The 21,827-nt window shown below is 52.6% G+C and overlaps 1 protein-coding gene across 2 annotated transcripts; it reads left to right on the top strand.

Moving 5' to 3' along the window:
- The first annotated feature begins 1,092 nt into the window (after positions 1–1,092).
- Positions 1,093–17,470, top strand: ACVR1B (activin A receptor type 1B). 2 transcript variants are annotated; one of them, XM_032093935.1, is made up of 9 exons: positions 1,093–1,174; positions 10,207–10,446; positions 11,378–11,626; positions 12,749–12,979; positions 13,590–13,757; positions 14,283–14,439; positions 14,925–15,049; positions 15,693–15,823; positions 16,413–17,470. In XM_032093935.1, the coding sequence occupies exons 2-9, from the start codon at positions 10,272–10,274 to the stop codon at positions 16,536–16,538; spliced, it is 1,362 nt and encodes a 453-aa protein (XP_031949826.1). In that variant the 5' UTR covers positions 1,093–1,174; positions 10,207–10,271; the 3' UTR covers positions 16,539–17,470. The 2 variants fall into 2 exon arrangements, with proteins under 2 accessions (XP_031949826.1, XP_031949828.1); XM_032093937.1 differs by lacking the exon at positions 1,093–1,174 and adding an exon at positions 9,696–9,829.
- The last annotated feature ends 4,357 nt before the right edge of the window (positions 17,471–21,827 follow it).

Here is a 21,827-nt window from a genome sequence, read left to right as displayed (position 1 = left end):
GTATCCCATATCACACCCTATCACACACACGCATCACACACCCGTATCCCGTATCCCATATCACACCCTATCACACACGTATCACATATCACACACGTCTCACATATCACACATGTATCACATATCACACACGTGTCACATATCACACACGTGTCACATATCCCACCCTATCACACATGTATCACATATCACACACGTATCCCATATCACACACGTATCTCATATCACACCCTATCACACACGTGTCACATATCACACATGTATCCCATATCACACCCTATCACACACACGCATCACACACCCGTATCCCGTATCCCATATCACACCCTATCACACACGTGTCACATATCACACATGTATCACATATCACACCCTATCACACACACGCATCACACACCCGTATCCCGTATCCCATATCACACCCTATCACACACGTATCACATATCACACACGTCTCACATATCACACATGTATCACATATCACACACGTGTCACATATCACACACGTGTCACATATCCCACCCTATCACACATGTATCACATATCACACACGTATCCCATATCACACACGTATCCCATATCACACCCTATCACACACGTGTCACATATCACACATGTATCCCATATCACACCCTATCACACACACGCATCACACACCCGTATCCCGTATCCCATATCACACCCTATCACACACGTGTCACATATCACACATGTATCACATATCACACCCTATCACACACACGCATCACACACCCGTATCCCGTATCCCATATCACACCCTATCACACACGTGTCACATATCACACATGTATCACATATCACACCCTATCACACACACGTATCACACACCCGTATCCCATATCACACGCTGTCACACCCTATCCCACAGCTTCCCCCCCCGCGGTCCTTTCCCCCCTCCCGTCCCCTGTGCGCACGCGCGGTCCCGCCCCGCCCCGCCCCCGCCCCGCCCCGCCCCCCCGGGCCCGCCCCCGCTCCCCCTCCCGCCGGCGCTGCGGCCGCTCCGCTCCGAGGCCGCGGCGCGTCCCCGCCATGGCCGCCCGGGCCCCCCGCTCCCCGCCGGCTCCTCCCGCCGCCCGCCGGCCCCCGCCGCCCCCCGCCGCCGTCCTGCTCGCCCTGCTCCTGCTCCTGGCCGGGCCGCTCGGCGGGGCCCGCGGTGAGTGAGCGGCGGCGCCGGACCCGGCCCGCACCGGGCACAACATGGCGGCGCCCCCGCCCCCGCCGTGAGGGGAACGGGGAGGACCGGGGAAGGGTCGTGAGGGGGAGCAAGGGGCGATGCGGAGGGAACCGCGAGTGAGGCGATGCGGGGGGCTGAGGGCAGCGGGGGGGAGGGGCCGGGGCCTGCCTGGGCCTGGGGCTGCCGGGCGTCTGTGGGGCAGGGGGGCGGCTGTGGGGCGGGCGAGTGGGGGCTGAGGCCGAGGGGCGATTTCAGAGGGGCTTGGGGAGGGGGGCGGAAAGGGGGTGGGAGAGGGCTGAGGGAGCTGGAGGTGTGAGGAGGCCCTGAGGAGTTTGGGGGCGGGGAGACGCAGGGGTGGGTGTTTTAGGGTTTCGAGAAGGGCTGCGGCGGGGGGATCATGGCATGGGGGAGGCGAGAGGGTTGGAGGGGCCTGGAGGTGCCCCCAAGGCTGTGAGGAGGCCCCTGAGGGGTTTGGGGCGGGGACATAGGGGTGGGTGTTTCAGGCTGAAGAGAAGGGCTTGGGGCGGGATCCATGGGGTTAGGGGTCCTGGAAGCAGGGGGGACTCTGAAGGCAACAAGGACGTGTGCTGGAGGTTTGGAGGGCTTGAGCTTGGCCGGGGGGGCTCTCAGGGGGCTCACAGGTGTGTGGTGTGAAGGGGTCCCTGGAGCTGGTTTGGGACAGTCGCTTTTCCCTGCAGAGGAGATGGGGGGCTGTCGGGGAGGGGCAGCAGCAATTGGGGCTGGGGGTTGGCTCCCAGTGCCAGGGGGTCCTGCAGTGCCAGGGGATGCTCTGAAGGGGCCTATGCTCACCTTGGGAAGAGATCTGGGAGCCTTCAGCATGGTTTCAGGGGATAACGATGGGAATTGGGATTTATGGGCTTTTCACAGAGGAGGAGCTTGGGGGTCTCAGAGATGTTCTGGGCTTGTCACAGAGGAGTGTGTCAGCTCAAGGTGGGAAGTGCTACCGTGTTGTTGTGTAAGTTCTGGAGTTTGTGGCCTCTTCCCATTGTCCTGTGGTCCATCCCAGGGGGAACTTGGCAGCTCCCCGTGCCCCAGAGATGGCAGTGTGTCTGTAACATCCAGCCCTCTGGAATCGGCAGTTCGGGCTTTTAAGGGGACCTTTCCATACCCTGAGCTTCTGGACTAGAACAACTGTAAATATTTGTCTGGAGGGAGGGGAGGGAGGAAAACCTCTTTGTGTCGGTTGTTTGTTCCGTGTCGATCCATTTCCTTTCCCTGACCCGGTTTGGCCTCTTCCAGAGGGAAGAGTGACGGGTCTCAGCTCTGGGTTTGGGAAGAGTGGGGGCCCTCTGCTCCAGGCTTGGGGCAAGTGGCGGATCTCGGCTCCAATTTTAGGAAAAGCAAGGCTCCTGATTTGGGGTGAACTCGGCCCTTTCCCCAGAGGAAGGGCCTGACCGAGCATCTCTCAGGGGGACAGGACAGGCAGGTGGCCATTGCCTCCAGTGTCCGAGGCTTCCCAGCGCAGTCCAGCTCTGTGGCTATCGGGGTGATCGCTGTTGTGTAACTTAGGTGCCTGTTCTGACAGGCTCCACAGTGGAATATTTCTCTCCTCCCCAACCTCTTGCCGTTTGTGTTCTGCATTCCCGATCGACCGTCGGAGGGTAATAAGTGTGTGTGTGCAGATCTGGGCTTGTTAGAGCACAGAAATGGCTTCAAACCTCACCTGGGCTGCAGGTGAGGGTTTACCTGTGAGTTCTGGGAATTTGGGAATAGAAATGTGCTTTTGGGAGGAGAGTAGCTGTGTTTCGGTGTAACCTCAGGTAAAACCCAGCCTTACAAGGGTGTTTCAGCTGCTCTGTGATAACTGGCAGAGCAGGATCAGATGAGACTCGTGGCACGGCTGTTCTCAGGCTTTCACTTAGGTAAAGGCTGGCGTTTATTAAAAAAAAAAATCATAATTAATAAACAGGAAAGGACCAATTGACTATACAAATCTCCTGGAAACTTGGCGACTCCCGGCGCCTTTGATTTTGGGCTCTATGAGTGACTATTGTTTCCGCTCAGTGTGTGCTGAACGCTTTCATTCAGTACAAGGTGTGAGCTCAGCCTGGATTTGAGGGAGTTGCACTCATGGAATGAGGTGCAGGATGGCAGGGAACAGGGAATCACCCTGGGAATTGTTCGCTGCTCGAGCAGCCATGATGCACGTTTTGTATGCCGGGGCTGCCCTCACTATTGTGCTTCATACTGGAGATTTAACAGCTGCTTATTCCGGGAAAGGCTGGAAAAACATCAGAATTTCTGCAGTGCTGGGGAGCGGGGAACCTCTGCGTGTCAGTAAACAGTGCAGGCAACACGCCTCCAGCCCCTTCCTTTGAAAAAAAAGGAAAATAATCAAGAAAGGCACCTTTGCAACGATGGCTACGGGGTGTTGTAGGTTGACTTTGCTTGAAATAAATCAAAAACCCACCCTGGGGAACAATTTTGGAGCAGCAGATTTTATTATTAAAACACCTGCTTCAAATATTTACCCAGTTAAATCAGGCAAATGCTGCTTGGTCCATAAGTTATATCCTACAACTTTCCAAGAAAGCCTTTCTCTAACTGGAAATTAAAAACAGTGTCCAACAAGCATTCTTGAACTCGTTCAGCTCCTTGGCCAGACAGCTTGGGTTGTTTTTTTCCTTTCCCCTGGATACGCTGCCAGGAGAGTGGATGCTCCGGAAATGGCTGTTGCGAAAGGAGTGAAGTCAAACGTCAGTTCTCTTTAGCAGCAAGCAAAGTTCACTGGGTGGTGACCAGGGGAACATGTCCTGCCCTGAGCAGACCAGGCAGGAATTGCTTCTCTGTGAGGGTTTTACAGCCATGAAATGCTGGGTGGGAGCTCCTTTGTCCTCCTTATTTAAGCCCCTGGCTCTCAGCTGCCCTGTGCTTCTCTTGTGCACCCTTATTTATTTATTTTCAGCAGAAAAAGAGCCTTCTCTGCACTTTAAATCCCCTTGATAAAGTCTCGCTGCCTTTTGTGGCCATCTTGGAAGTACCTGTGGATTGCTGGATGTTAAACAATGTATTTCCACTCTGGAAAAGCCAATTGCCTGAGAGTAGTCAGGATGGGTCTGAAGTCTTGGAACCTTGATAAATAAACCTGGGCATCAGGTGTGCAGGATGTTCTTCCACAGCACCGGTGTGTGAGGTCTGTTGACTCCTAAGCTGGTTTCCTGACAAGTTAAAACACAAAATGGGTGTCAGACCAGAGCCCAGAGAGGGAATGGGGAGCCATGTGTCTGTGTTCTGGGTGGGAGAGCAACAGCAGAAACATCAAGGCTTCTTCTAATTAACCTCTTAATGATGAGACTCCCATCAATTCCTTATTTACAATTCATTTAGAAGCTCTTTTGTGTTCCTTGAGTAGATGCAGGGAAAGTTCTGCACTTTAAAGGCACATTCTTCCTGCCTCTGGTTTTTTTTTTTTTTTCCATTTCGTGTGTTTTCTAGTCAGCCGTGCTGCCTTCACGTCAGGTCCAGCCTGTGCCAGGGGACTGCAGCCAGCTCAAAGAAGTTGAGACTCCTACTTCCAACTTGAAATATCCCAGGATAATGTTTAGTTTCTGGATGACTTGCTTTAAAGTGCTTTGTTTTTTCATAGTGCTTTGCAGCTAATTTTAACTCCATTTCGTTTAGCAGCAGTGGGTCAGTAGATATCATAAGCACCAGCAAGAACCAAAAGAAAGATGTTTTAATCCAAAATAGGAGGAGAAATTGAAGGGGAAACAAGATGTAGGGAAGGTACTCGAGGTGGTGGTGCTGTATCTGTGGAAGGGCAGATCCGTGCTCATTTCTCCAGCTCCTTAGTAAGGAAATGGGCAGTGAGAGCATCCAGAACTGGCCTAACATTTGATTTTGGAGGCCGTGGGTGCAGGTGAGCTGGCTATGGCGGCTTGGAGGAGACACTGGAGGAGTCACTTTGGACTTGAATGTCTCCTAGCAAGGGGTGTCAGGATCCCAGTTGCAGACACCAAGCAGCAGAACAGTCGAGGTGAATGTGAGTGTGAAGGGCCAGCAAGATGATCAGAGGGATGGAGCACCTCTCCTAGAAGGAAAGGCTGAGAAAATTGGGATTGTCCAACCTGGAGAACAGAAGCTTTGGGGTGACCTAATTGTGGCCTTCCAGTACCTGAAGGGAGTCTGCAAGAAAGATGGAGAGAGACTTATTTACAAGGAGTGCCAGGACACAGGGAATGGCTTCCCACTGACAGAGAGCAGGGTTAGATGGGATAGTGGGAAGGAATTGTTCCCTGTGAGGGTGGTGAGGCCCTGGCACAGGGTGCCCAGAGAAGCTGTGGCTGCCCCTGGATTGCTGGAAGTGTCCAAGGCCAGGCTGGATGGTGCTTGGAGCACGCTGGAATAGTGGAAGGTGTCCCTGCCCATGGCAGGAGGTGGAGCAAGATGGGCTTTAAGGTCCCTCCCAACCCAAGCCATTCCAGGATTCCATGATAATATAATGGAAAGTAAATCTTTTTTCTTTAAAGCCTTCATCAGATGGCTCAGTGTGCCCTCATTGTTGCCTTTGGGAATGGGAGCTGGTTGTTTTCTTGGAGCTCTGTTCCTTTATCCAGCTGAACAAGGAGCACGCAGGGACTCCTGGACACACCTCTGCTCCCTCACCACGAGGGAATGGATATTATTCCTAACCCCCTGTGATACGGATTGTTCTTTATTTTGGCACAGCACAGAGCCAGACACTGACAGGTATTTCTTTCTTCCAGCATGTTTACACACGTCCCTCTTCATTAAAGCATCTGAAGAAGCAGCAGAGCTACAAAGCCAATTGTTTCCCATTTCTGTTGCTGCCGTTATGCTGCTGCAGCATGAAACTGGTGCTCCCAGAGTGGGGCTCGTTAAGTTTGGTGCTGCACAAAAACACAATCAATTGCAGCTCCTGTTCCAGAGCCTTGGAAAAGCTCAAAGTCAGGGCAAACATTCTTCCAGCCTCAATTCAAACTGTTGAAAAAGAACAGCAGCTACAATCCCTGCAAAAAATCTGTTTATCTGGTAAATACGTGGGTGGTTATTGGCAATTTTACCAATGATCATCTTCAGGTTAATTATCCTCATACATATTGATCAGGTAGAGTTCAGCCCTGAGAAAATGGCATCTTTCTCAGGCACAGCTTTGGGAGATGCTGGAAAATGTATTCCAAAAGGTGGTTAACACCATTGCAGGAGATTTTGCTGTGAAACTTTCCCCTGTCTAGCTGCAGAGACATCTTGACACATGCAACTCCGTGTGAGAATAAATATGTGCAAAATGAGCTCGGAGAGTTGCTGGGAAAGGAGGAGAAATGTTCTTTGCCTGTCAGAGCTCAGTATTTGAGTCTCCCTGGAGCATAGAGCTTGAATCTGCAGCCCCCCACCTGTTTGTTTGGATCCATTTGGGGAATACAGGTTGCTTTTAATGGGGGGGATTTGGTGGGAGAGAGCCAGCCCTTGTTTTCCTCTCTTCAGTGGTTGATGCAGGGGGTTATGGATACCTCTGTGCCCCGGGATCCTTTCAGAGCTGGGGCCGTAACCCGGGAACCTCGTGGGGAGCAGAAGCAGCTCTTGGGCTTGAAGGAGTCAAACCCTGGGCTGGGATACATTGAGGATCAAGGAGAGCTTGTCTTTTGGCAGTGCTGACTGACCTCTCTGGTTTTGGGGAAGAGGCCCTGCACTCGGCTGGCTGCGCCCGGCCGAATCACAGCAAGGTTTGCTCCAACCTGCTCCATCTCTCCAGTGAGAACAAAGCTTCATCCACAGGATCTGCAGCTGAACGTTGGGCTTGTTCAAACAGTGTCTGAAGGGCTGGGCTCCGAGCGGGATGTCGGTGTGGGGAGCAGATCGGGCGGGCTCTGCTCCAGCTCCGCTTGCACCTTCCACACAGACTCATCCCCGGGCGCTCTGCGAGGGGGGAACGCGCCGCCCCAGCTCTGGGAACTGCTCTTTGTTTCCCTTCACCCCATCTATTTCCTTCAGCCCAGGCGGTTTCTTTTATTAAGTAGATTATATGTTTGGCTCAATAGGAGCTTTTCTTCCCGAAGAAAAAGAATGCTGTTGGCATGAAAAATCCCTTTATCCACTCTTGCTTTGCCCTGGCTGCTCTCGAGAGCACCCAAGAGATACCTGCGGGGGGCTCTGCTTCCCTGTCCACCTTCTGTCCCCCACCCAAGGGCAAACAACAGTTGCTTTTTCCTGGCTTCTAGTAGGTTTCTGATAGGAGAAGAGTTTTCCCTTCTGGTTAACCAAACTGGAGTTACTGGACCCGCGTGAGTTGCACTGTAATTCTCCTCTTTGCCAGGAGATTCCCAGTGAACCCTGCTGCAGACAGGCCTTTCCTCCCTGGCACACACAGAAAATTGGAGAGTTCCTGCCTGCAGCCTGGAGGTTCTGGCCAGCAGTACCTGGAAAGCCCCTCAAGGGTCTCTGATGAGACGTGTAGAGAAGGACAGTCGTGTGCTGAAGGCTCCATTCTCTTTGTTCCAGCTGCTCTCTGACCGTGGGGATTTTTGAGGTGCAAACATAAGAATTGAAGTTAAAAAAGAGCAGTTGTCTCAGAGGGGGAACGGGGTGAAGTGAAGCCGTGGGGCATCCCCCTCCTTAGCAGGAAATTTTGGCTTTCTGCACAGAACAGATAAGGATCTCGCTCTGTCTCGGGGCTGGGGCTCTGGTATCATACCTTGCAGGTAAAGTGATTTTTTTTTTTGGTTTTTAATCCTACAAATGAGACTGAGCAGACACAACCAGCTTCTCTGCTTTCCCTCTCAAAGGCATGCTTAGTTTCAGGCCAGATACTTCACTCAGAAGTTTACAAAACCAGTTTTATTAGTGCATTGAAGTGCTTTGTTTGCTTTGGAGCTTCTGGAAGCAAAACTGCCACAGCCTAAATCTTGGGATTGAGACCTCAAAAATGAGTGCAACAGGAACAAAGTTCAGTTTTGTTGTATCTAAATCAAACTGAAAAGAACCTACACAGTGAAATGTGTGTGGGTTAAATGTTTTTAATTTGTACCTCGAGCTTTTGATAAGTAATAAGGGAGATGCTTTAAAAGACCTTTTCCTTTTAAGTAGACATGAAGGCAGGAATGTGCCCTGGCTGCTCTTTGCCATCTCAGATTTTCATAAAATCTCCTTTATCACCAACCTTTGTTCCCCCAAGTGTATATATTCTTCAGAATTGTCTTTTCTGCACTCTGCTGACCATGGGAAAACACTGATCTTGGAGCTGTTTGAGGTGAATGTTAGTGGAGGGTTTTTTTCCTTTCATTACAATATTTCCTCTTAAAATCTTCAGAATCTGTGGATGTTCTGCACCCTTCTCAACACAGATCAGTCTGAGGGTCTTCCCTGTCCGTTTTCTGTCCCGTGTCCCTTTTCACTGGCCTGTGCTGAGCACCTGGTAATAAGCTACATTTGCTCATGATGCTTTTTAAAGGTGTCTCACTCAACAGCTCTTCAGGTTTTAATCACAGTTACAGAATCCTGGAATATCCTAAGTTGGAAGGGACCCACCAGGATCATCCAATCCAACTCCTGGTCCTGCACAGGACACCCCAACAATCCCACCCTGTGCCTGAGAGTGTTGTCCAAATGCTCCTGGAGCTCTGGCAGCCTCGGGGCTGTGACCATGGAGCCTGTTCAGTGCCCAACCACCCTCTGGGGGAAGAACCTCTTCCTGATACCCATCCTAAACCTCTCCTGACACAGCTCCAGACGTTCCCTTGGCTCTTGTCACTGGCTTTTCACTGCAGTTTTGAATCTGTTGATTCCAAACTAACCAGCACCCACATTCAGCCCATCTGAAACAGCTCGCAACAACAGCTGGAAAAGGAGGAGCAGCTTCCAGAGAGACTTAAGTGAATAGTAATGCAATTACCCTGATTGATTTACCCAGGTCTCTGGGATAAGGGCTAATGGGTGTCTTCCTCCTAAACCAACCGTGAGTGAATCAGGACCAGCTTGTTTTTCATTAAGCTTAAGGTAACATGGCCCCACACACGAGTGTTGAGGTGACTTTGTGTGTGACTTTACACTGGGAGGATTTAGATCAGCCTGGGCAGAGTTAACTGTGGCACTTGTATCTTTTAAAACCCTTCTTCACACCCTCCCTACCTGAAAGCCCATTTCTGCAGCGGGTAGGGACATGTTTTGGATTCCCTCTGGGAAGGCTGGGAGAGCTGAGGAAAGCTGGTGAAAACCCGGCATGCTGCTAAACAAGCCCCACCCTTCTTCTTGACATTGTTGGATTCCTCTTTGTTCCCAAGGATGGCAAGGCCTGGGGATTTGCTTACAGTTTTTCAGGCAGCTTAAGAAAAGTACAATGACAGCTGGGAGGTGGAAAAATGTGGGAATCTGCCTCAGAGTTTCTCCTTCTCTTTATCCAAATAATCTTTGTGGAGAGCAGGCAAAAAGCCAGGAATTTATTTGACCCAAGGTAGTGTCTCAGATCAGGAAAGCAGTTACTAAATAAGTGGCTGATCTAGCTGGGTGTAGCACGCTTGGCTCGTGCAGTCGGTTGGGATTGGGTTTGGTTTGGCATCTGCCAGCTGCTCCTTGTCTCTGTGAGCCGGGGTGGTGGTCCCTTGCCAGCCCAGACTGGGCAGCTCCTGGAGCCTGGACAGTCAGCCCAGGTGGAATCAGGTCAGTCAGTTTGAGTAATTGCTGGTTTTGGTTTGAGTCTGACCCGAGGTTGGGCTGGGAGTGGATCTCAGTCGGATCTCGCCCGGTTTGCAGGGATGATTTGGGTCAGCGCTGGTGGTGATTGCAACAGGGGCAGGCAAAGGGCTGCCTGGGCAGGCACCTCCTGGAAAGGCTCCTCTGCCTCCACACTCTGTTTCATGCCGAAATTGGATTCTTGCAGGTCTGGAATACTGGGTATGACTTATGCTGTTTGCAGAGCCGGTTCTTCCAGAGCTTGAGAACGGCCCTTCTGGAATGGAGAATATAAAGAAGGTTTCCTCTTGTTCGAGCTGTTGCTCTCCGTGGGTTTTAAGGAGTTGATCTTGTTTTGATTTCAGCTTTGACATGTCTGTGCTCTGACTGCAAACAAGCCAACTCCACGTGTGAGACGGACGGCGCCTGCATGGTCTCAGTCTTCAACCTGGATGGTGTCAAACACCATGTTCGGACCTGCATTCCTGAGGCAAAATTGATTCCTGCTGGGAAACCCTTCTACTGTCTGAGTTCAGAGGATCTGCGTAATACTCACTGCTGCTACTCTGATTTTTGCAACAAAATTGATTTAATGGTTCCCAGCGGTGAGTAGAGAGTCAGATAAATCATGTGTTTGAAGTGGGAGGAGAGGAGCTGTCTGTTTGGGATTGGGAATTTGGAGTTCTCGGCCCTGTTTTCACTTCTTCCCTTCAGTTGCTGCATGAACTTGAGCACTGGGTTTATTTCCTTCATCTGTAAAGTGGAGAAAACAAACTACTTCAAACGAAAATGGGAATGCATGCGTTCCCTTTGTCACCGAGCTGGACCTGCCTTTATGAGCTGGAGTTGCTTCCCTTCCAGGAGTCCAAATCTTTTCAGTGCCGAGCACAAGTGTGGGAACATTGCAGCAGCTTCAGAGCAAAGTGTGTGGGGAGGAAGGTGCCCGGGTTCAGAATACACGCAGGGGAAGCAGCTCTGCCTCTGAGTGAGGGTGTGGGAAACTTCTGCTTCTCATTCCTGGGACGGAGAGGGCATGTGGTGCTTCCTCATGCCTCCTACTTTCTGTTTTGGGCTGGTTTTTAGTGGGTGCTGTGAAGACTGTGGAGTAATTTTCCTTGGGAGCAGTGAGGAGGTCTCATCTGTGCTCAAAAGAACAAATAATTGTCTTAGGTACAAGTTCAGTGGTTGTTGCAGGGCAAAAGGGAAAGAGGGAGTAGGGAGGCCTGGCTGACTGGTTGAGTTCAAATGGAAGGTGAACTGCAGGCTGTTCTGGAAAATCAGCCCAGAACACATTCCTGTCTAAAGGAATGAATGCCCATAATCCCTGATCTCACAATTGCAGCTCCATCTTCATTTTGGGGTTTCAGCTTCATTTTGCCTGCCTGATGATCAGCCCCACCTTAACATCGTTGTTTGATGTGTCCCCAGGCTAAAGTTGTCCAGGCTCTGAGAGAACAGTAAAACACAAGAAGAAAGTCCTCAAAGGAATGATAATTTTCTCAAAGTGTCTGGTTTTCTCCTCCCTTTCCTCCCAAGGACACCTGAAAGACAATGAGCCCCCATCAAGCTGGGGTCCCGTGGAGCTGGTGGCGGTGATTGCCGGGCCCGTCTTCCTCGTGTTTGTTGTAATGATCATTGTAGTCTTTGTGTTCCATCACCACCAACGAGTCTACCACAACCGCCAGCGGCTGGACATGGAAGACCCTTCTTGTGAAATGTGCCTTTCCAAGGATAAGACCTTGCAAGATCTGGTCTATGATCTCTCCACCTCCGGCTCTGGCTCAGGTATTGCAAGATGACAGGACGTGACCTACGAGAAGTTGTAGCTGGAGTTGTCTCTTTGGGCTCGTGGTTGCCACAGCTTTGCCACAGCGGTGAGGCTGCTGCCTCAGAGCCTGTTCAGGGAGTCTGTCATGAGTCTGTTCAGGGGGTCTGTCATGAGTAACTCGAAGGGATGTTTAAATTCTGTTGTGGTAAGAGCAATAGTTAAACTCCTCCTTAACTGCAAGAGGATACCTCAAACAGCTGCATCTATTCCCAGTTTAGCCTTGGAACAGGATTTGGGTTGGAAACAGGCATTAACTGCTAACCTGTGCATTGTTGGCTTTCAGAGGGGAATGCAGGATGTCACCTGCATCAAAGCTGCAGGAAAATGGGGAAGATCCCAGCATATCAACATTTTATGGTGCAAACAGTGCATTTGCACAGCCCATTTCATCCCAGAGAACCCTTGGGTCTCCCCAGGTGGATGGTGTGCAGTGTTTGCTTCTGTAGCACTTAAAAGGAGTCCCCAGAATAGATGGAAAGTCATCATTTAGTGGTGGCTCTGAACTAGGAAGGTAGTCGGGTTAAAGAATATAAGGCATTTTGCAGCAGATGGAAACTGCAGGAAAATCCACAGAGGAGACAGAGAATGTCACAACCTGGTATTTGACCAGGGAATAAACCTTCAGCAGCACATCTGCTGCTATATGTAAAATATTTGGGATGTCTTCTATGCATGCTGTGAGCAGGTGAGCTCCGTGCTTTCTGTAAGCAATGGCAGCGATGCTGGGACTCCTTTCTTAAGAGGAATTTGGGGGGGTTTTCTGCTTTTTAGCAGAAACTGACTTCATCGAGTTCCATTCTGTGCATATTGAGGCTGCAGTTCCTTTGATCTGTCGTGGAGCACAAGTTCCCCAACTGCTCCATGCCGGATCTCTGCTTCAAAGCAAAATGCAGATGCTGCCCAAGCAGTGGCACATCCCACGCAAGAGCTGCCACCATTCCCTGGTTTGGGTCTTGCTCAGGCTCCCAGTCATTATCAGATGTAGAGCCTGCTGGGTTTGAGGACATTCTTCAGCCTCTGGGGTTTCAGGAGGTTTTCTGCTACCACAGAGATTCATTCCTCCGATTCTTTGTCCCCAGGCTTGCCTCTGTTTGTCCAGCGGACCGTGGCTCGGACAATTGTCCTTCAGGAGATCATCGGCAAAGGCCGCTTTGGGGAGGTGTGGCGGGGCAGGTGGCGTGGAGGTGACGTGGCTGTGAAGATCTTCTCTTCACGTGAGGAGCGTTCCTGGTTCAGGGAAGCAGAGATATACCAAACTGTGATGCTGCGGCACGAGAACATCCTGGGATTTATTGCTGCGGATAACAAAGGTAAGAAGTGCCTGAGAGCAGAGGTTTCACCACTGTGCAGCCAGTTCCAGTGCCTGACCACCCTTTCCAAGAAGTTTTCTCTGATACCCAATCTAAACCTTCCCTGGTGCGACTTTAGGCCTTTTCCTCTGTTCTTGTCGCTTGTTACCCCACCTGGCCCCATCCTCCTGTCAAGGAGTTGAACAGACTGAGAAGGTCCCCCCTGAGCCTCCTTTTCTCCAGGCTGAGCCCCCACCTACCTCAGCCGCTCTTCAGAAGTTCTCCAGACCCTTCCCCAGCTCCACTGCCCATCTTTGGTCACACTCCAGCACCTCCACGTCTTTCTTGTCATGGGGGACTAAAGCTGACTAAAGTCAACTTCTCAGGGCCTCTACACTGCCCAAAACTGACTCCAGGATTCGAGGTGTTGCCTCACCAGTGCCTGGCACGGGGGGTCAGTCACTGCCCTGGTTCTGCTGGCCACGCTACGGCTGATATGAGCCATTTCTTACTTGCCCCTGTGGAGCTGCAGCCTTACGCAGCAGCTCTGCTCTGTCCCAAAAGCCTGTGGGATGCTCAGTGGCCATCCCTGCACTGGATCTGCCTGAGCTCCATCTCTTTCCTGTTGCAGATAATGGGACATGGACTCAGCTGTGGCTCGTCTCTGACTACCATGAGCACGGGTCTCTCTTTGACTACCTGAATCGGTACACGGTGACTATCGAGGGCATGATCAAGCTTGCCCTGTCTGCTGCCAGTGGGCTGGCCCACCTGCACATGGAGATCGTGGGCACTCAGGGTAAAACCGAAGTTGGAAAAGGCATTGGGAATTCTTGAGGGGAGGATAAAGCAGGACTGCTGAAAGGAGCTGATGTGCTGTACAGCAAACCCTGCCTGAGTCAGCCCGGCTTCATCTGGTGGTTATTGACCAGAAATAGAGCGATTGCTTTGGCTGGCTGCGAAGTGGGTTAACCTGGCGCTCGCTCCCAGGAGTTATATCACCATTTCACATCCCATCCTAAAATTGGCGCTGCCTGGGTGGGATGTGAGCACAGGCAGCAGCAGAATCACAAACTCCTGACGTCGGCGCCTGTGCTGGGATGTGGAGTTTACATCCCTCTTGAGGCCTCTGGGTGCCACTGCATCAGCAGCGCCTCCAAAACACGATTGGAGCCTTTCCCTGCTCCGTTCCTTACGAATCTAAACAGGAAAATGTGTTGCAACAGCGGGTTTAACGCCCTGAAATCCGGTGCTGCCTCTGCGCCCGTTCGACAAATGGAATTCCCCAGCTTGACCCTTGCTGCTTTTTATTTTGCTCTGCTAGGAAAACCTGGGATCGCTCACAGAGACCTGAAGTCCAAGAACATCTTGGTGAAGAAGAACGGCACATGTGCCATCGCTGACCTGGGCCTGGCCGTCCGGCACGACTCCGTCACGGACACGATTGATATCGCACCAAATCAAAGGGTCGGCACCAAACGGTAGGAAAGTGCATTTGAAGGTGTTTGAGTGTGACTGGAAATGCCTGAGCTGCTGGTTGAGCATTGGGGGAATTCTCTGAATTCAGCATTTCCCAGCGTCTTGCAGGATCAGTTTTGTGCCCGAGTTGATGCCAAAGGGATGTTCCAGGTGTCACCATGCTGGGAGGTGTGGGCCAGCTGTGTAAACCTGGCACCAGGAGCTCATGTGATATGTGACAAGCAGCTTGGCCTCGCTAAAGCCTTTGGGACCTTCTGTTGGGAGCTTGATGTAGTTTTGGGACATTTTTACCTCTTCTCCCAGCTTGCTGGAGTTCTTGAGTTATTTTCTTTGCTCTCTTAGATCACGGGGCCCAGTTCTGTTTTGATGGTGTCTGTGCCAAGCAGAGCTTTTTCTGCTGGGAAGTGCTGTGTGGGGAAAGTGATCATTTACTATCTTCCAGAGAATTCCTTCTCGGAATGAACATGCTTTTCCTTTCTCTCTGCAGATACATGGCCCCAGAAGTCTTGGATGAAACCATCAACATGAAGCATTTTGATTCATTTAAATGTGCCGATATCTACGCCTTGGGCTTGGTCTACTGGGAGATTGCTCGAAGGTGCAACGCAGGAGGTAACGTCCTTTGTGTGCCTGGGCCATTGGCTACACTTGCTCCAGGGTCTCCCAGCCCTGGGGTTCCTATTGATCACAACCTTGGGGTTCCTGTTGATCGGGAGTTTGGGAGGTTTGAGCGAGAACAGGGCTGTGGGAGGACGTGTCCCCGTGTGTTGTCACTGAGGGAGGTAACAGAAGTGACTCATGACTGCTGCTAAGCCTGGCCAATGTTAGGTCAAGGGTGTTGGTGCTCCCAGTGGTGGCTGATGTTCCTTTGGATGGATTTTAAGGAAGTGGTGGTGCCGATTGGTGGGGGACTCCCCCAGATCAGTATAAATGTCTTGGCATGTGCAGCTGCAGCATCATCCCACGTGTGACAGTCCCACTGCTGTGGAGATTCAGTGACCCTGGCGCCTTGCTGGGAGGTGTTGATCCCAGCCTGCTGACTCTGTTCCAGTTTAGGCAGCTGCATTTTATTTCCCTGAATTTTTCTTGTTAACTCCAATTCCAGATTCTTCATTTCTGTTCTAAATAACTGCAAAGTGTTGACGCATCTCAGCAGTGAGTCATGGAGCCCAAACCTTATCCGTCTGCCTTTAGCAAGCACAGTGGCCACGGTCCCTGTTCCCAGGAATTTCATTTTCCCTGCTCTGCCTTTCAGGTATCCATGAGGAGTATCAGCTTCCCTACTACGACCTTGTACCCTCTGATCCTTCGATTGAGGAGATGCGGAAGGTCGTGTGTGACCAGAAATTACGGCCAAACATCCCAAACTGGTGGCAGAGCTACGAGGTAAGGTCTGCTTTCATCTCCATGCCCCCTTCCTCTCCTATGAGGAAAGGCTGAGAGAATTGGGATTGTCCAGCCTGGAGAACAGAAGCTTTGGGGTGACCTAATTGTGGCCTTCCAGTACCTGAAGGGAGTCTGCAAGAAAGATGGAGAGAGACTTATTTACAAGGAGTGCCAGGACACAGGGAATGGCTTCCCACTGACAGAGAGCAGGGTTAGATGGGATAGTGGGAAGGAATTGTTCCCTGTGAGGGTGGTGAGGCCCTGGCACAGGGTGCCCAGAGAAGCTGTGGCTGCCCCTGGATTGCTGGAAGTGTCCAAGGCCAGGCTGGATGGTGCTTGGAGCACGCTGGAATAGTGGAAGGTGTCCCTGCCCATGGCAGTGGGATGGGATGAGAGGGGCTTTAGGGTGCCTTCCAACTCAAACCATTCTGTGATTCCCCCAGGAGGTAACGAACGAGCGCTGTAAGGGGCACTCTGATTTTGGGGGGTGTGGAGGCTGTGTGAGTGCCCAGGCAGAGCAGCAGCCTGGCAGACCAGTGGGGCCAGGGGAAGAGCAGAGCACTGACCTTCGTTGTTGTTTCTTGCCCAGGCACTACGGGTGATGGGCAAGATGATGCGAGAGTGCTGGTACGCCAACGGAGCAGCTCGGCTCACTGCCCTCCGCATCAAGAAAACCCTCTCCCAGCTCAGTGTCCAGGAAGATGTGAAAATTTAGGCTCTGAGCCTCAGCAGGAGGAAACTGCACAGGAGCTGCTGTGCTACAGTAGACATGTGATGGAGGCCTACCTCGTGTTTCAGCCCAACCTACTGCTACAACCAGACAGCGGGACCTGCAGGCTGCTAGGCAGGGGGACGGAGCCTACAGAATCGCTCTCTTCCCTGCTTGGGTATGAAACAATCTGAAACCTTTTGTGATCACCTCCTGAGAGCGTGGAGACTTGAGAGGGACTTTACCTGAGGGATCTCAGCCATGATCGTAACTCTTTGTTCCTTTAAAGGAAATCCCTGTAAAGTTCAGCGTGCGTTGAGCACCCACTGGTGGGGTCGGAGCCAAGCCCGGGTGCTCGGTGCCGGGAGTGGGAAGGGAAAGGGAAGGTTTTCTTGCCGTACTCTTGAGGATTTTTCCAGGGACTGGCACGTTAATGCAGAAAAAGCAAAACAAATGGTGCTCTCTTCCGAGAGGCTGAGCCGGAACAGTTGATCAGCTTCACAAAACCGTTTCCCCTCCTTTTCTTAAGCTTGAAAAAGTCCAACTCAGCGCCCTGGCGGCCGTCGGGGCGCACCGGTGTCTGCATGCGCGGGGTGCGCGTGTCCCTGTGCCTGGTCATCTCCTCCATAGCCGTGCGGTGTCTGCCTGTGGGTGGCTCATCTCTGTCCGTGCTTCCTGTGCATGTGCAAATCTCGAGTGTCCCGTTCGTGAGCTGTTGCGCTGGTGCTCTCCGTGCTGAGTCGTGAGCGTTGTGGAGCTTGGACGGGCTGCTGCCGAGCGGATCCCTGGCTCCCCGATGGGCGCCGCGGCCGTGCTGACTCCGCCGCCGGCTGTCAGAATGTCCCATCAGGTTGCCTCACTGCCACCCCTTCCCTTTTTTTAAGACAAAACAAATAAGGAACTGAGAATCGCTCCTGGAATCCAGGTTTTTTTGTCTTGAGCCCCTGGGGTTTGTAATTCTTGGTAGCCGGGAGCTGAGATGTGTCGGAGATGGAGCAGGCGCTGTGGCCGGCACGTGGGGAAATGCAGGACTCGGTTCCCCTGGGAACACAGTTCCCGAGTCCACCACCCAGGCAGATCTCTGGGGGCCTGATGATGCAGCACTACAGGCTGGGTACAGAGTGGCTGGACAGCGGCCAGGCAGAGAGGGAACTGGGGGTACTGGTCGACAGCAGGCTGGACATGAGCCAGCAGTGAGCCCAGGTGGCCAAGAAGGCCAACGGCTCCTGGCCTGGATCAGGAATAGTGTGGCCAGCAGGACCAGGGAAGTCCTTCTTCCCCTGTACTCGGCACTGGTGAGGCCACACCTCGAGTGCTGTGCCCAGTTCTGGGCCCCTCAGTTCAGGAAGGACGTGGAGACGCTCGAACGTGTCCAGAGGAGGGTGACAGGGCTGGTGAGGGGCTTGGAACACAAGCCCTGTGAGGAGCGACTGAGGGAGCTGGGGCTGTTTAGTCTGGGGAAAGGAGGCTCAGGGGAGGCCTCATCACTCTCTGCAACTCCCTGAAAGGTGGCTGTAGCCAGAGGAGGGTCGGGCTCTGCTCCCAGGCAACCACTGACAGAACGAGAGGACACAGCCTTGAGCTGCGCCAGGGGAAGTTCAGGTTGGACGTCAGGAAAAAATTCCTCACTGGAAGAGTGATTGGGCACTGGAATCGTCTGCCCAGGGAGGGGTGGAGTCACCGTCCCTGGACGTGTTTGAGAAAAGCCTGGATGTGGCACTTGGTGCCGTGGTTTAGTTGATGAGGAGGTGTTAGGTTGGGGCATAGGTTGGACTTGATGCTCTCAAAGGTCTTTTCCAACCTAGTTCATTCTGTGACTCTGTGATGTGGGTGCTGGGGGTGCTCTGCACCTCGCAGAGGTGCTGGGCAGGATCTGACTGCAGGTGTGGGTTGGGAAATCAACATCCATCATTTTAATATAAGTGTATAAATATCTCCTAATGTGGAAGTGGCTGTGTCTCAGTGTGGGGTGGGGGGATCTGCATGGGTTTTCTTTTGATTCAGTGCTGAATCCAGGTGAGGGAGAGGTGGGGTGACTACAGCAAACATGGAAGTCAGGGCTGTGGCTGCCGTGATGACTTTGGCAGTCAGGAAGAGCCGTGGTGTGGAAGTCAGGTCAGTGTCTGCAGCAGAGAACTCTGAAGCCATAACTTTTAACTGGAGTGGTTTTGATTATTATTTTTTTTAAATTATTATTATTATTATTATTATTATTGTTTTCTGGGAGGGTCTGGATTTTAACTTTTTTGAATATTGTTAATTCTTTCTAAGAGCAGAAAAACAATCTCTAATTATTACCTCTTGACCTGTTGGTTTGTAAAGAAATCACTGCAAAAAAAAAAAAAAGAAAAAAAACCAAATGCACAGCTCGATTTACACTGGAACTGTTTCTACTCTGACCTTGCTCCTGCTCTCTAAGGTGAAGTTTCATCTCTGCTCCGGCCGCCAGGGTTAAGTCTTTATTTCAATCCCTCTGTTCTTGCTGTCTGTGTCCCTGTCCATGTGTCCCTCTCCCCCCAATTCCCCGTGTGTCCATGATCTTGTATAAAGTGAGGAGTGTGGTTTTTGAATCATGTTAGGGGCCGTTTTGCATCCCCCAAGGAGTTTTTGGCGGCGCGGATCTGCCGTGGGAGCGCCGGCTCGCAGAGCGGGATGGGGGTCCCCTGTCCCCCCCCGGTTTGTCCTGAGTCACATCTCAGCCACAGATTCCCACCGGTCTCCAGGCACGTGTGTCCCTTAAACCTGCCTTGAGAGGCCGAGGGGGTGGCGGGCACTGGCAAGCCCTGAGGACTCCCAGGCCACTGGAACAGGTGCCAGGGATGCCCTGGGAGCGGGGGGAAGGACGGGCAGGCCAGGAAGGGACATCACCCAGCTGTAGGTACTGCAGGCTCTCCGTTGGGTCTCCATCCCAGTGGCTGCAGGCCGGCACCCAAGGATGCCGTCGGCTCCGAACTTGCACTGACTCACCCCCTCCAACTGTAGCCACACATGCACCTGCCTCAGCACTAAACCAAACAGCGGCCGGCGAGCGGGTGAGAAGGGATGAGGGAAGGGCAACATCCCCACGAGCAGGATTTTAGGAAAAGCTTTGTTTCGGGAGAGATGGGGAAAACCAAGCAGGATCCGAGGCAGGAACGCTGACCATGTAGCATTTACACAGCACTTTCATGCAAACTGGTGCCCGGGGGTGCCAGTGCTTGCCGAGCTGACGGAGCACATGGGAATTGCTGCCTGGCTCCAAAAATTGCAGCAGCTCTGGGAAAAAGCAGCATTCCAGGCAGTTCCGAGGGGAGCCCGGTGCAGGACAAGGAGGGGGTCCATCAGCAGTACGTGGCTGCAGGACAGAACTCTTGGTACTTCTCTGCCCCTTTGGTTTGTTTGGTTTTGTACATTTTCTTAGCAAAGGACTGTAAGAAAATAGCCACTTAGCCACTTTACCTCTTCAGTATGCAAATGTACATACGGTGTAAGATAGGAAATCTTTTGTTTAATATAAAACCAGGCTGTCGATTTCTGCTGTACATTATTAAAAGTTTGTTTTATTCATGTGAGTTGTTGCAGTCTCAGTTCACTGTGAGGGGTGGGAAGTGCAGGGCACAGCTCAGTCCCCCACAGAGGGATCTGGGGTGGGGGGGAGCTGGTCCCTCACAGCTAAAATAATCTCTTTAGGACTCTTGGTCAAAACATTTTAATGTTGAATATTCCCATTTTTAGTGGAGATGCAGCTTCCAACAGCCACCAAGCGCCAGCATAGTGCAGGTGAGACAAAGAGGTGGCAGGTGGGATTCAGAAGCAGCGATGAGCAGCTCTGGAGACAGGCACAGAGCAGGAGGGGTTACGGAGAATACCCTGGAGATCCTCTCAGAGCGTCCCTGGGGATGTGGTGGGTACAGTGGGCATCTCCCTGGAGCATCCCCGAGCCTCCACACGGACCCGTGGCTCCAAGGAAGGATAAATCCCACAGCAAACTGCCCTGTGCTCCTGTGAAATCCTGTTTGCTCCGAGGGCAAATGGTGCTGCGGGAACTGCCCCTGCTAATTCCTCGGTTAGAGCCTCCTGCAAACGAGCCTGTTGTGAGCGGATCAGGGAGAAAATCTGCCGAGGCCTGGGGTCCCCCCGGGCTCAGACAAGGTGGGGAGGGGGAGGCACCATCTGGGCTTGTCCTTCCTCATTCCCAGCTTTGTCTGGAGCTCCTGCTGCAGTCCCCAGGAAAATCCAGCCCCATCCTGGAAACGTGGGCAGCAGTGAGATGAGAGTATGAGGGATTTTAAAGCAAAATCTGTCTGCTCCTCTAGGAAATGGGATGAGAAAACAGTCTAGGATGGCTTCAGCCGAGGAGCCAAGTCATTACCAGATTTTGGGAACAAGATGGGGTGTTCCTCTTCATTCCCAGTGGTTTGGTGCCTCAGCATCGGAGCTGGGCTCAATCCCATCCTTTCCCCAGCACTTCCAACCCGGAGCAGTTCTGCTCCTGGAGCAAACTTGCCTCCCTGGTAACCCCAGGCCAGGCTGTGGGCGGGAGGTTTGGGTGGAACGCCAGCGGGATTGTTACAATCTTCATTTTTTTTGGCAAATTTTAAACAAACATTTGGGCAAAGCTCTCAACTCCAGCTGGAAAATTCCCGTTGCCTCCCGCCGGGGCGCAGCGAGGAGCTGCCGGAGCCGCGCGACGTGTCCGCAGCAGACACCGCGGCTGCCTCCGGGAATTGTTCTTCCCTCCGTGTCCCAGCTCAGCGCCGGCACAGATCGTGCAGCCACAGTTTAAATCCCTCCGGCCGCCCCCGCTGGGAGCCGGGCCGGGGGCTGTGACCACCGCTGCCCCAGCTCCTGCCTCCCATTAACTCCCAAATGCGGCTTTGGCGGCGGCTGGTGGCCTGGGGATGACGTGGTGGCAGCTGTCGGGGAGCAGCAGAGCCCCGCATTGCTTCTGCTCCCGGAAACCCACGGGTTTCTCCCCAAATCATCCCTGAGGTGATCCCCGGGAACCCTCCTTGGCACCCCACAGTGCCTCCCGTGACATCCCCAGCAGCATCCTGCCCTGCACCTCCAGAATACCACCTCCCCCAGGTTCCTACTGCCCCACAGAAGCACCCAGACCTCCACGCTGAACCCCGTGGTGTCCCTGAGGATGCGCCCACGCAGGACCCTCCCACCAGACCCCCGCGCTGGACTCCCATGGGATCCCTGTGCAGAACCTCATGAAGGGCCCTCCCACTGGACCCCCACGCCGGACCCCACGAGGTCCCTGAGCAGGACCCTACGCTGAACCCCCCTGCTGGACCCCCACAGGGTCAC

The sequence above is a fragment of the Corvus moneduloides genome, chromosome 30 (assembly GCF_009650955.1).
Source record: "Corvus moneduloides isolate bCorMon1 chromosome 30, bCorMon1.pri, whole genome shotgun sequence".
In the NCBI taxonomy this organism is placed as follows: Eukaryota; Metazoa; Chordata; class Aves; order Passeriformes; family Corvidae; genus Corvus; species Corvus moneduloides.
The sequence above is the reverse complement of the archived record's forward strand: the minus strand, read 5'-3'. Positions and strand labels throughout refer to the sequence as shown.

What these genes read in the sequence shown, in the direction of transcription:
- ACVR1B (XM_032093935.1), top strand. Translation starts at nt 10,272, where the DNA reads ATGGTCTCAGTCTTCAACCTGGATGGTGTCAAACACCATGTTCGGACC. An exon ending in TATTGCTGCGGATAACAAAG is followed by an intron (nt 12,980 to 13,589) that starts GTAAGAAGTGCC and finishes TTCCTGTTGCAG; the next exon opens with ATAATGGGACATGGACTCAG. An exon ending in ACTGGTGGCAGAGCTACGAG is followed by an intron (nt 15,824 to 16,412) that starts GTAAGGTCTGCT and finishes TTTCTTGCCCAG; the next exon opens with GCACTACGGGTGATGGGCAA.